Raw genomic sequence first — 14,503 nt, forward strand, 5'->3', positions numbered from 1 at the left:
CGCAATGCCTCCACTAGATGGCGACAGCCGCGGTGCTGTATTTGGGGATTTTATCGGAGCTAGACATTGATCTCTGGGGCTAAAAGCATGGGAAAAAAGGTTAATCATGTTTTTTACAGTGACTGCGATATAAATCTCGGCTCAGTTTTGCATAAAAGCCTCAGGATTTGGCACGGTCACGAGTCTAGTGGTCAAAATTGCACAACATGGCCCTCTATCTCGTTGCATGTGGCAGACATGATAACCAAACAATCTCATTAAAAGTACATGACCCTGGTACTGTCTTATCACAGAATCCGCTATCCCACTATTTTGGAAAGCTTTCCCGCAACTTTCAGCTCCTGATATAGCAAACATCGTCTGGAAATTTAGCCGATGTTGGCGACAAACCAGGCAGCGCATTATGCGGCCAGTGCAGTATGCTGAGAAATTTGTGTTGGTAGTCACGACTGAAGGTAAGACAAAAATTTCACCCAGAGTGCAGTCAATACGAGCCAGTGGGAACAATTAGGAAGCATACAAGAGCAACATTGTGGCAGTTGTCATCTTCCTATAGGTGGTATTCACTGGCAGCCGTAGCTGAGCTCACTGCTGCTTTTGCACCACCATGGACAGATTTTGAATGAAGGAGTAATCTACACTGAGAAGTCGCCTCGAATACATTTAAGTGCAGCGAATGTCTCAAGACTTGCACTTTTAGCATGTGTGTTCATGACTTTACCTGTTCGAGCCTTCGACTGTGATCCGACCTCAGATGAAACAAACTACACAGCAAGTAAAGACGCACAAAATATATTTGCACCATTTTCCCTTCCTCCTACCTCTCCGAATACTAGGCTTGACCAATAATTGCGTATTTATTTTTGTAAAAGCCCACTCTCCGCAAATGGCGCAGTTCTGAACAAACAAGGGCATTTTGGCGCAAGATATCGCAGACATTCGTTCGTGTCCCAATTTGACCCAAATGGAGCAGCACTTCCGTCACCGATGATTACTCTCTTAGTTACACTGCAGTCCGACGTAGGACAACAGTTCTGCAGGTTTCGAAATCGGCTCGAAACGCCTCTCGAATCTAATTCGTGACTCGCCAAACCTACAGACGAGGTGCTCGGGATTTTCGAGTTTAAGGCTGAATAGCGCTCGCAGCAACCTGGCAATGCTCCTAAGCGTAGCACGTCCAGTAGCTCTAGGCGTACCACGTACCTTCCGTCGGTTCGCAACGTAACCCGCTCGAGTTTCATTTCCAATCTACGAACGACGGGGGACGGCAGCTACCTGTCTCTGCTGTACCTGTACTCGTCCACCACCACGAGCGTGTCGCCGTCTTGGAGAGACACCAGGTTGCCCTCCTCGTCCACATACTGCACGCCGTCGTCGCCAGACGAGGGGTCCCCTGCGCACGCGCGCAAATGATACGGCTTCGTCAAGATGCAGTCGAATGCAGACACGCTTCGGGGCTGGTTCGCACGCTTGCATTTGGTTGCGGACGAGCGCACTGTGCAGCCTTGGGAAGAGAGAACACATGGGCACGCGGCACCATCTCTGAGGTAGCCCTGGAACTGCATTTGACTAAAGTGAAGGTCTTCTATGCAGTATTGACGAGATAGAGGTACGTGCTAGCTATGAGAAATGGTTGTTTATAACACTGTGAAAAGATTTTTAAGCTCATGCTGAAAGACAGATAAAAAATATATGCGCGTTCCAGAGACGCTCAATAGATGGAGTCGGCGTGGCCTCTCATCGCGAGAGCAAGGATGCACGAGGCACTCGGTCGAAACTGAACACAAGTGCATGAACCAACCTTCTAGATGAAGCGCAGTAAAAAAAATGTATATATATTAAAGGGGCCCTGCAATCACTTTTTTACTGGTTTTTAATTTGCACCAAAACTGAACGCACTGATCGTAGTAACTCAATGTAACTTTTCTTTTCTCGAAATTCGCTTTATTTTAAAAGTTATAGGCAAATTAAAATTACAAAAACAAGCAAAAAAGAACCTCCGTCATGACGTCCTTGGTTGCTTGAGTGGCCGTGAACTAGACGAGGAATAGTGAGCTCATCGAGCGCTCACGGCCGCCGCACTCTGTGTCGACGGCACCAGAGGGCGCCACTAAAGCATGTTCCGGATATTCTGTATGCAGCGGGCAGCCAAAGCGGCTTTCATTGCGTTTGCTGCGCGATTAAACACTAATTCGGCATGACACCTCATTGGCCACAAACGACAGCAAACACGGGCTAAAGATCAGTTAAAAATGGGAGCCACTTCGCGCTGCCATACCGCGAAACGGCCAAACCGCAAGACAAAGCCTCTCGCCGAAGGCCTTCGGAACGCTCGGAGCCGGTCGGGTCCTCCTGTCCATACGACTGCAGCGCCACCGCGTACATCCGGGATTTTTCCGTGTCAGCGCCTTATCCTACTACTCCTTTCTAGTATGCGCCACCTTCTCCTCCGCTTGGCGGCGGGTATGTTGACGGGTCATTTCTTGTTTCCGTACTTTATAAACTGCATTTCTTTCTTTTTTTCATCTATAATAGTGAACAAAAACTACTTTTATAAATAATTGAAACGGTTCGCGCCACTTATATTTTGTATTTCAACCAAAAAGAAGTTTTTAGTGGCTCTGACCAGTAGTAAGCCCAGGACCAAAGACGTCACATTTTGCGCGCTTTCGGTACCGCGGGTCGCCCTCGTCGGTGGAGGAGGTTTCCGTGTCGTCCAGTTAAAATATGGCGCACTGATATTTAGCTACTCTTTCCGTGCCCGCTGGCTTGCTCGAACCCCAAGAGACGTGGAAACCGCATAAAAGGTAGACGCTTAAATATGATTGCAGGGCCCCTTTAAGGTGTAGGTGCGGTGAAATCTCCTAGTGTGGCAATTTAGACAAACGACACGGCCAAACTGACAGACAACTTCCCGTGGCTATGCAGTTGGAGCTATGGGTGCATGTGCACGTCTCGGGCGCCCTTCGAAGCTTGCACGCTCTCGGCTTCTTCAAAAATGCCGCAGAAAGTTGTCCGTAGGCACACAAGCCGATTCTCTAGATGACCCGAGCCACGAATTGACCGACCCACCGCGGGTAGCTGTTTCTCTCGAGGCTACTGCCTATTTACGTTCCGCCTGTGAAGCGTTCTCCCGAGCGCTTCGTAAGCAGAAATGCTTTGCGTTTGCCTGGTAGTGCGTCGTGTGCTGCGTTGAAACACCGACACTGCCTCGGAGTGGCGCTTTCATCGGTGCTGTGTGCGCCCCAGCCGAATGTAACACTGGTGACAGATAAACATGAATTCCACAAGAGAGAGGATATCAATCAATGTGAACCTCATAAATTCTGTTTTGACACAAGCCAATGTTTGTGTGGGGGGAGATACCATCTGGAAGACAAGGGGTGCACCTTTTCCCCCAAACGTCACCACCGGCTGATCTACGCAGCACCACCTATAGTCCGTTGCATGTCAAAGAAAGCGGGACAAGCACCTCCCGCAAAGCCGCCAACTCTTTTTACTTTGGCACAGCGGACGCTGGAGAGGAGGCAAGGAAAGACTCGCATACTCTCCAGCGCCCGCTCTGCCATAGGGGAAAGAGGGGAGGGTTTCAAAGGAGGAAATTCTCCCACTTTTCTTAACCTGCAACGGGGTACAGCTCGCCTCTGCGTCAACGGCAGCGTGTCTTGCAGCGTTTCGCAAGGAGCGCAATGCTAGCAGACGGCGGTGCCAAGACGCGAACATCCGCCACTCTGCGGTGTACTCTCGTCAAGCTATTGGAGAGAGCCAATGCATGCAAACAAAACTTGACACCCGTTCCACGAAGTGTTTAATCTGAGCGCTAGCTAAAGTAAAAGAAAAACAACCAATTTCCAGTCCCTTTAAGACTGCCTTCACTTTTTCTTTAAGAAACTCTGGTCTCGTGACTAAAAGGAATCACTAAAAGGAATCGAAGAAAATGCTGACGTACGGGCACTAGAGGTGGTCACTTCGTCGTCGTCAAGCTCCAGGAGTGCCTCTTCATCCGCAAGGTCAAGCTCATATTCGTCCTGAGGAGCACCAAGAAGGTAGAGGATGGACAGTTAAGAACAGGAGCAATCAGGTTTCATCAGGAACAGGGTTATAAAATGTACACTGCCTTCAAGTCTGTTTGAATTGAAGGGTATATAAATAGCGCCAATTGAAGGGCAAGCTGGTGCTGAATTTGAGAATATACGGGAGCACTTGAAAACAGAGACAAAAAGTGGAGAACTGGACAGTAGTTGTCCAGTTATTTCTTTTGTCTTCAAACACTACTACATGTACTAAAAGAAAACTATTTTTACAGGATTTTGGACAGCAGGAAGTCAGTGTATACTGCCTTTCTTCCTACAGGTGGCGAAATGCCTGCAACTTTTGTTATTAATTTGTTATGTTAACTCGGAGTAAACCTTTTCAATCATTAATTCATCCGGCTTTTGGAACATTTTTGCAGTAGGAAGTGAGCTAATGGAGACATCAATTGCAGATTAAAAATCCTTGCACATTGTTTTGAATTACTTAAAAGTGCAGGTTGACTAATTTTTTGTTTTGCTTGTTGTTTGCATGCTAAGATAGAAACAAGTTTGTCAGCCCCAAACTTAGCGAGTGCAATACCATCCTTTAATGTGCATTACACTGGTACGACGCTCATCCAGATTGAAACGAACAGGGATGGACACCAGACCCAGGATCCCTGGGTTCTGCGGTTCAAGCTTTCGCTCCATGTGTTCCGAGCTCAGGTGTGTCAACACAGTCGGCCACCAATCCCACAGATTTACTGATTCAGTGATTGATGCAACAAGGGTAGGAGGACAGTTCCAGTAAAGTGGGATGTATGGAAAGGGTAGTTCATGTGCTCAAATCATCTGACCAAAAAAGTGGTGAACTCGCCCCCTTCCCCCCTGAAAAAATAATAGGAAGAATGAAATCAAGATTAGGGGCAACTCATGTACAGGGCGAGTCAAAGGAAGTGATGGCTGTTTGAAGGAAGTGTACAAATCAATTTCAGAATGCACTGAACTCAAATTTTCTTGAGGGGTAGCTGGAGAACATGCAATAAGGGTATAAAGATTAGAAAGAAAAAAACATTAGATCCCTACCTACAGTGGCCATCTTTTAAAGAAAGGCGTCTTATTGGCGTTACAGCCGACAGACGGCGGCACCTAAGATGTCAGGCGGTATGCTTGAACCATGCCATGGTTGCAGACGACGACACGGCACATGGGCATCCGGAGGGGGCCCTGCGCTCCCCCTCCACATGCCCATGTACCGTGTTTTCTTCTGCAACCACAGCTCAGGCATACCGCCTGCCGTCTTATGTGCCGTGTTCTGTTGGTTGTTGCGCCAATCAGACGCCTTTCTTCAGAAGACGGTCGCGTAGGTAGGAATGCCACATTTTTCGGTTCCAACTTCTTACTTGGGCAAGTTTGTTCGGTTGAACTTTGTACCCTTAATGCACGCTCTTCAGCCTCCTCTCTAAACAATTGTAGCTCAATACGTTCACAAACTGATTTATGCAGTCCCTTCTAACAGCCATCGATTCCTTTGACTCACCCAAAAGAACTCCTCAATGCAAGCGAGTTTTTTCTCGCTTTTTGAAGATTCGGATGACTACAACCCGTTTGATCTTAAGTCCGCGCGTTACCAACGCTACGAGCCAATGAGGCCAATAAACTTGCCTCAGAAAGCGCTAGATCAAGACATTTTTCGTGTTTCTTCGTCCGCGTTTTTGTTGAAACTAGCTTTTGGCCCCGCTGGAACTAAAGATCAAACAGAATATTGCTAAAACAGCAATAATAAAAAATTAAAAAAAAAAAAAAGAAAACACGAGAAAAAATGTTTGAATCGTTGGACATTGAAGACCGGTAAAATATGCAGTTACCTTCAGTTGGATGTCGTCGTCCAAGATGTCATCTTCGGTGCTTCTGGCAGAGAGGGGCAAAAGAAATGAAGGATGCCAAAACGTTGTGGTCAGTGCGATATTAACTCGGCCGCGGGAATTTGAACGATCAGATGTACCGCTAGCTCGAGCGAAATATCCAAAAACAGAGAAAACCTGGTAGGCTTTGTACGCTGCGCAGGAGTGGTATTAGCAGCACGTAAACGCTGACAGGGCTAAACGCGTTTTATTTCGTCAGGTGAGATCGTGCCGGATTTGGCACATCGTATACGGCAAAACAAAGGCTAAGACGACAAAAAAAAAAATTTTTTTTCTTACAACCAGGTGCAACTGCAAAGAAATGTACCAAAGTTCAATCGACAATTCAGAAAATCGTGCGAACGAAGTGCACGCGCTGAAGAGAAAAGTTTTGATCATGCGAAATCCAACTAACCTCGCCATGTCCACCTGTAGTATTAGGCCTACAGAAGGAAGCGGGCTTTGAATAGCATCCCCTCTGTCTGAAGTCTTGCTACCTACGTTGGAAGTGAATGGCCTTTAAACATAATCACGCACAGTCTAAAGGACAGCGTTTTTAATTAACTATTCACGAGGCTAAATCGCGTTCCCACTTTGCGAAAAACACTTACAAGCCGTGTTATGACTTTCACGGGACTGTTCAAGTTATTGTACTTTTAAAACATGAGATAACAGGATAGGTGACGCTAGTGAATAATTTGTTATTTGTTGGTAAAAATCATTTTCATTTTATTTTGTTTTTAAAAATAAAATAGACAAAAAGGAAAAGAATAAAAAATAACCCGTTAAAAAAAAAAAAGTGAAGTATTGGCAATTTGATGTTTGGTGTCGCTACCTCCCGGGCGCCCTCCTATGACGGAGCTCAACTTTAGCATCATTCAAAAACAAGCCTGGAGCTTCACATTACAGCTTGCGCAGCGTGCGTCAGAGCTATTTACAGCCTTTCTGATTTTTGTTTTTTTTTATCTGTGGAGGCTGCCGTAGAAAAAGGTTTTGCATTCCCCAGAGTAAATGACGTGCTGTCTTCTCAGCTGTGCACACACAGTTGTTGCAAAGCAACACATACCTATTTTAGCTACATTGAGCTTGCCGATACTGACGCTTCTATCCAAGTGTGATTCGACAGTTGCCGACAAGCAAATGCTCATCAGCAACTGATGCTTAGCTTCCTCCCGTATTGAATGTGTGGCAATTAGAAGTTCGTCACCATCACAACTTCTGCTCAAAAAAAAACAAAAAAAAACGAGATTTTTAAAAAAATTTTAAATTGTCGGACATGGCCCAGCTAATTTGGACAATTGATTAATTTGTTTTATCCAATTTTTAGTAAGAATTAACAAAATGAAAATCACTCGCCGAGAAGCATGCCACGCATATGCACATTTGGGTCCACAAAATTAAACATACAAATGATAGTAATTTGTAGCAGGTGTATACCTAATCGTTTGGGAAGCTGATTCACATTGACAGGGGGAATAAGCAGCTATTTAATTGAAACAACTCTGTTAGTCAGCCAATTCTTCTTCTTGCCTGTTATTTTGAGAAAATATTTGTGTCCTGGTTTACAAAAACCAAAAAGGAATCAACTTGGAACTAATAAGAGACAAGCACTCACAAGACACATTGTAACCAACAGGATACACGGAATCACTTTCACTGAAGTGTTTTCTACAAACACGAGAGGTTCTCGAGCTTCGCTTTCCTATTTTCAACTTGAAGATACATTCCATGCTCAGATTTATATTTCGCCCGAATCCTAATAAAAGACACACCCTATTCGTTGTGGAAAACATTGTAGTGGTGTAAAGTGCTGGATATTCTATTTTCAGCATCCAGCACTTTGCACTGTGGTAGAGAACAACACACCACCATCCCAGCACTTCGACACCTCATTACCAAAGGCATTTGCTAGTGTGACTATGCGTGCCACAGTTTCAAGCTTTGGTAAAATGTTCTACTACAAATATAGCTTCACCCAATAAACAGAATGCGCGAAACAGCTTCATGTGCCGCGTGGTACCCAAACGACGCATGAAGCGAGCTCACGAGCCGAGGGACCAAAGATCTGTGCTATCTGTCCCAGTCTGTCCTACCCGTGATGTCACAGACGATGCTAATGATAGCTAGAGAAGTGCCCCCTTTAGTTTGCGCACGCTACCAATAAGTTAGGCGGGGGGAAGTTTTTTGTCCCGCAAGAACAACGCCTAAGGTAAAAATGTATATGCTCTAATGGCAGTCACACCCCTTTAATTTTCAGCATGGACCTTTTCCACAATAAAGACACACCACGTGGCAGGCACAGAAACTATGTTCGGTGGCGAGTTCTACAGCTTACTCAAATCCAAAGTTCTGAAGTTATTGCTTAAACGGTATGGCACTTGGGGACTGTGTCTCGTAAGGTCGTGCCCCTCAGCTTTGGCAGCGATCCATTCCAGATTGTCTCGAATACAATAGACCTCTCGCAAAATCAAAGCGATCCTCCTGGCGTAGTGCTGCGCAAAGCTATCTTGGGTACCTTTTGCCCACCGTTTCGATTTCGATTTGCCAACCTTAATTCACGACATCCCGTTGGGAACAAATACAGTGCATGCATTTTCGAATATGTGACTTCCCTCGCATTTATAGTGCTGCCTACCAATACAAAAAAAAAATGCTGGGGCGCGTTTTTTGAAGCTCCCGATACACCAGAGTTTGTGCGTAGGTAAACAAAGGAAGAAGAATTTCACTGGACCGATCAGCCTTTTCCATCGTCTTAATGTGCTAGGCTCTTTAAAAGATCCGTGATCCGCGGGAGGGCCATGCTGCGTATGGGACGCGGCAGGCCTTACTCCTATTCCTCGGCTGCTGGACATCCGTGTTTCAATGGGGGTTCTCACAAAAATGAATGGGGGCAATGCAAGCGAGAGTCAACTTTATCTTTATCCAGTGCCGAAATGCACTACTTGGAGAATGGCGCAGCGAAATCGAAGCCATGCCCACGACCTACTTCAATCCTGACCTGCCCACAGAAGAATGTGCGAGTGCAGACCTTGTAATACGTAGCCGCGGCCGCAACATTTAGTCACGCTACGACGGCGCTGCACAAAGGATTTTTTGTCTACTAGGGTGTCCGCACACCAATCAAAGGAGTGCAAGGTGCGGCGACCTTATCTCGTCCTCACCTACTCTACTTGTGGGCCTCGCGGGATCGAGTCGCCAGTCGGTAATTGCGTTACAGATTCGTCGCTTGAGGCGCTGGCTGCCAGCACAGTGGATACTAATGGCTGATCCGAGAAAGCGCCTTATTTCCTTGCGCTTCCGTGCCCGGGAAAAGCGCTCTTTCAATTTAAAGGGGCCCTGCTATCATATTTAAGTGTCTACTTTTGTTGTGGTTTATATGTCCCTTGGGATTTGAGCAAGCTAGCAGGCACGAAGAGAGTAACATATATCAGTGAGTCTCCACCTACGAGGGCGACCCGCGTTGCCGAAAGCGCGGAATATGTGACGTCTTTGGTCCTGGGCTTACTACTGGTCAGAGCCGCTAAAAGCTTTTTTTTTAGTCGATACAAAATATAAGTGTCGCGAACCGTTTCAATTATGTATGAAAGTAGTTTTTGTTCAGTATTTTAGATCAGAAAAGAAACAAATGCAGTTTATAAAGTACGGAAACAAGAAGAGACTCGTCGACATACTTGCCACCAAGCAGTGGAAAAGGCGCCACATATTAGAAAAGGGTAGTGGGATCAGGCACTGACGAGCAGCAAGCATAGAAAGGTCCTGGATGTACGCGGCGGCGCTGCAGTCGTTACGGGCTCGAGGATCCGACCAATTCCCAGTGTTCTGAAGGCCTTCGGCAAGGAGGTTTGTCTTGCAGTTTGGCCGCTTGGCGGCATGGCAGCACGAAGTGGCTCTCTTTCTGAACTGATCTTTACCCCGTGTTTGCTGCCGTTTGGGGCCAATGAAGTGTCATGCCGAATTAATGTTTAATCGCGCAGCAAATGCAATGCGAGCCGCCCTGGCTGCCCACTTGAGACAGCCTATCCAGAACATGCTTTAGTGGTGCCCTCTCGAGCCGTCGACATGGAGTGCGGCAGCCGCGAGCGCTCGCTGAGCTCACTACACCTCCTCTAGTTCACGGCCACTCAAGCAACCAAGGACATCACAAAGAAAGTTATTTTTTGCTTGTTTTAAATAAAGCGAAATTCAAGAAAAGTTTCATTACGTTACTACATTCAGTGCACTCAGGTTCGGTGCAAATTAAAAACCAGTAAAAAAGTCCTTGCAGGGACCCTTTAAGCAAACATGAGAGCGATGCACGCTGCTACCTGCTACGGCTACTGGAAAATGCTGGTGCCACGTTACGGTAGGCGTTTCTGAGAAACAGAAACAGCTGCGCGCCGTGCGGATTGTACGCTAGACAGACCGTAAACCAAGTTTGGGTCGTAGAAAAGCCTTTTTGACGCCAAAACGGCGAAGCGATGCACTTCGTCAGTGACAGCGTCTTTCATAGGGAGCCATTCTGTGGGCAGGTCAAGATTACAGTACGTTATGGCCTTGCCACTCCTCTCCATGGTCAAAAAGATCCCATAATGCAACGTGCCCAGTGTTGCATGCAGGGATTTTTGGAACTATAGGGCATCACTAGCACCCTATAGTGCTAGTGATGCCATATAGAAATATGGCATCAGTGGACGCCGTATTTGGGGGCAATGTTTAGAGCACATGCTCAGAACGAGCTCGCATTACTAGGCTTACAAGACTGGTAATCTTGATGGCATGGAATGCACATTTGCAAAGGAACTATGGAAGCTCGCCTTCAGCATGCTCTCAGCAATTGTGCACACAGCTATGGCCGCCACTGAATGATCCTTATTGCAAGCTGTGCAGAGACATGGCTGCTACCATGTCTCTGCTCGTGCAAGCAAGAATGTGCAATTGCAAGCCTGCCAAAGTTACCTTTATGCGCTTGAGACATCTCCTAGAATGCCGAACGTTGCAAGCGTGATGGGAGCAGAGGTTGTACATGCACAGAGGCCCTCCTCAGCCCATTCCCGGCTGCCTGCATACACTATGCTCTTGAAGATGTTTTTCTGGTATAGAACATGTCATGTTTACAAAATCCCAGCCTAGAATGCGCATGTATGTCATGTTGCCTAAGAAAAAAAAGCAATGAATGCTCAAAATGGCATTGACAAGCAGCCAATTTCTGGAATGCTCTACAGACTCCCTTCGAGAGTGGCATCTGTCAGAAACTGTAAAATTTCTTCAAAATGGTAGACACAAGACACCACCAAATTCGGAATGTCATCACTGTGCTGTGCAGTTTTAGAGTTGCATATTCTGCGGTGTCAAAATGTTTTGCCATTGTGCAACGTTGACGCTGCCATTAGTTTAGACATTGGGTGTAACTGGAGATGGGTGCTTATGAGGCTAAACTACCCCCCCAAATGCAGCCAGCCCCTATAAAAAATCTTAAAAAATGTGTGCCTCCGAACTGCTCAAGCAAAATGGATAGCGAACAACTACTACGAAGTGCAGGTTTGCTTCTTGCACAGGGGCCGCAATGATGTCAGAACGTTCAGCTCTTATTGGCTGATTGAAAATAAGAGTGGGCAGACTTCAAGGCAACTAGCATTGAGGTCTACCCACTATCCTTTCAATTAAAGCCAATCAGAGCTCGGTGTCGTTCTGACGTCACTGGAACTTCTGCGCAAGCAGGTGAACTTGCGCTCCACATTAGCCTGACTTCTCACTAATGACAAATGCCTTTCAGGTCACAATCAGCTGTTTGCCACAGTGTAAATCACTTTGACGCTATTTCAATCTAGGCTCTCTAAGCAGACGCTGTTAGCACAGTGCCCTGATGCGGTCGCCCCGAGCAATCGCACGACAGCTTCCGGAGACCGTTCTGCCAGGCAGCAAAAGTATTTAGGATGCAATGGTACGGCACATAGCAGATGGCACTGATAAAGCTGCATGCCACATTGTTTGTGATGCAACTTGCATTGGCCTGGGACCCAACATCGGCTTTTGTCTCCTGGAAGACAAGTCCCACAAGCGTGGCTTTCCGTCTCTAGAATGCTCGGAAAAGTGCTTCGAGTACTTTGCAACTCCATCGTGCTGCGAAACCACCCGAGACTCCAAAGCTCTTCCTTCACCTCAGTCTCAGGGTACATTTATGCCAAGTTTTACCATACTCCACCTCACCGTAACTTGGCCAACGGCAAAGGCTACGAAGCCAGCTAGCCAATCAGCTCGTCAGAAAGAGACACATGGTATATACTACACTGCACTAATTCTGCCCGGCGCTGTCAAAGCCCCGGATGGGTCAGAGTGGAAAGCCACTTTTATATGAGTGTTGAGCCACGGGCTAACTTTCTGGGGGGCAAAAGAGACGTCTGGGACACAAAGGGGGGTAAGAGAGTGTTCCCCTTAGCCCCTCTCCAACTGCTTGGGTTATGCTCTCGCACCTCTATTTTTGGTATGAGATGTCACGCGCTTCACCTCCGTCGCTCCGATTGGCTCAAAGGGGCCGTAGCGTTTGCCAAGTTACGGTGAAACAAATATAGCTGGCATGTGCTACTAGCGTCTACAACCTGCGAGCATGAGCTCGAGCAGTGACACAAGCCCAAAGCTTTACCTCAACCTGAACTCTGGTTTATAAAAGAAAGTAACACTAAAATCCCGCAAACAAGCGCACGCATCCCGATTAGGCGTCTTCCGTGAAAGAAGCCGTCAGGTCTATGAAGGACACCTCGAGTTCCCTATTGACGAGCCTGAGCGGCCTCGCCGGACTGTCCTCGATACAAATCACGTCGGCACGCTTGTCAACCGCCGTCCAGAGCCCTCCCCCGAACAGCTTCACCGCGTCGCACGACTCGGCGACTTGCCGCAGCACCTCCAGGGTGAAGAGGTCGAGGCGGAGCGCCCGCACGTCAACGTCCTTGTCGCACACGGGACACCGCCAAAGGGGCCGGACGGTGGCTTCGTTCAGCCTAAGGTAGGCCAATGCGTCGAAGCACTGGACGTGCCGGCAGTCGGCGCCGCGGCAGGGTACCACGAGCCGCGCTCTCTTCAGCGGGCAGTTAAGCGACACCGTAGCACAGTCCACAATGGCGTCCCGGTTCTCCTTGTCGTCCATGAGAGCGGACAGGGCTTTGGCGGCGGACACGTCGTGGATGCCCTGGCCGTCGTCGGCGAGAGGAGCGACCAGCTTGAGGTCTTCGGTCCTGTCCACGACGAGAACTCCGACGCACAAGTCTCTGGGGATGCCAGAGCCCGAGATCGAGATGGAATTAATGCCGGCTTTTACGTGACCGCTCACGTTGACGACTTTCAGCGGTACGTCGGCGAACTGGACGTCGTTGACAGCCAGAGTTACCTTGCAGGTCGCCACGGGCTTGGCGGACGAGACGAAGTGCAGCAGCACTCGCCTCCTGTCGATGTCGCCGGCCAAGTCCTGCGGCAGAAGTCGGACACTGAAGAACCCCAGGCCCCACCAAACTTTGCGGGTGCTGAGGATTCGGTAGAAAGGCAGAAGAAACTGAGCGGACTGAGTCTGAGCCCCTCCCTTGTTCGCACTTAACATGACTGAACTTGAGGCTGACTTTGTTTTCTCCGGTGCTCCGTCGCTTTACAACTTTAATTCAGCGTTTTAGAACTTCGCATGAGACGTCCGGAAACAAGATAGCAGATTAGGCAGCGGTCAGATTCAAAACCTTCAAAACAAGGAACAAGGTTTCGGCTGGATGAATGGACAAATGCCAGAGACAAATGCTAACGGCTATGGCTATACCCTTATAACTAGGCGGTAGCTGGCGCCATCTAGTGCTACAACCAAAAAGAACCAAAGGTTGATCTTTTTATAGAGTGATTATAATGTACGCTAGAGGCTCAAGTGGCGCTAGTGTGCTGACGCAAATTGAAGCAGACAGCAACCAGTCGAAAATTGACTTCCGGTAATGCATTTCTATGGGAAAAAGCGGAAAAAGTGAGTGCATATTTCTCTGCGCTCGATCATAAGAGCAAATATCCCGAATAATTCGTACGTACTAGGTAGCTTGGAACATTTCTCAGTCAGGCCGACGAAGTAATTGGTCAGTTACGGTGTTTTTCTTTCAAATTCATCGCATTAAAAACGGTGCTAAAACAGCTTCGTACGTGTATTTATGTGCACTGTCGGACACTGTTAGCGCGAACACGACGTCGGCGCTTTTCAGCTTGGGGGATATACGTGCCAAACGAACGAAGAACATCTGGAAATTAAGAAAGACGGAGTAACACCGGATCAGTAACTGGGTGATTTCAGATAAGATCGACCAAAGGATGGCTAGTCGACATTTTCAAATCAACTGATGTTTTTATATGTTATTGTCTAGTGTCTGGTATGAACGAATCCAAACTTAGTTTTGACTAGAAAAAATATTTGGGGACAGGAAAAATCGTAAGGCATGAGGTGGTGGACAGTTGCATTAACGCGCACTGATGGAGGGGGCCCGTTTGAGAGTGAATAACTAAAGCGATAACATTAGAAGAACTCTAATACGTTTTAGGCGCAAACTATGGGTATAGCTTGCTTGTAATATAAAGTAATCATATTTATTTAAA

The 14,503-nt window shown here is 47.3% G+C and overlaps 2 protein-coding genes across 2 annotated transcripts in view; both read right to left on the minus strand.

Annotated features, from left to right (window-relative positions):
* LOC120838243 (RNA-binding protein 33-like) overlaps positions 1-6,564 on the minus strand; it is an 83,615-nt gene extending 77,051 nt beyond the window's left edge. Inside the window, exons 1-4 of the mRNA XM_040500172.1 lie at positions 6,333-6,564; positions 5,882-5,924; positions 3,950-4,028; positions 1,276-1,393 (exon numbers count right to left, since the gene is read on the minus strand). Coding sequence (XP_040356106.1) covers positions 1,276-1,393; positions 3,950-4,028; positions 5,882-5,924; positions 6,333-6,340 — 248 coding nt within the window. The 5' untranslated portion in view covers positions 6,341-6,564. The remainder of the gene's footprint in view (positions 1-1,275; positions 1,394-3,949; positions 4,029-5,881; positions 5,925-6,332) is intronic.
* Positions 6,565-12,531: 5,967 nt separating this feature from the next.
* Positions 12,532-13,641, minus strand: LOC8031722 (E3 SUMO-protein ligase PIAS2). The gene has a single exon (XM_002406907.4). The coding sequence runs from the start codon at positions 13,482-13,484 to the stop codon at positions 12,606-12,608; it is 879 nt and encodes a 292-aa protein (XP_002406951.2). The 5' UTR covers positions 13,485-13,641; the 3' UTR covers positions 12,532-12,605.
* Positions 13,642-14,503: the final 862 nt, after the last annotated feature.

This window comes from Ixodes scapularis, unplaced genomic scaffold (assembly GCF_016920785.2).
Source record: "Ixodes scapularis isolate PalLabHiFi unplaced genomic scaffold, ASM1692078v2 PGA_scaffold43__4_contigs__length_2004386, whole genome shotgun sequence".
NCBI lineage: Eukaryota > Metazoa > Arthropoda > Arachnida > Ixodida > Ixodidae > Ixodes > Ixodes scapularis.

Bases quoted from the DNA above. Each gene is read 5' to 3' on its own strand.
- LOC8031722 (XM_002406907.4), bottom strand. From the start codon at position 13,484: ATGTTAAGTGCGAACAAGGGAGGGGCTCAGACTCAGTCCGCTCAGTTT.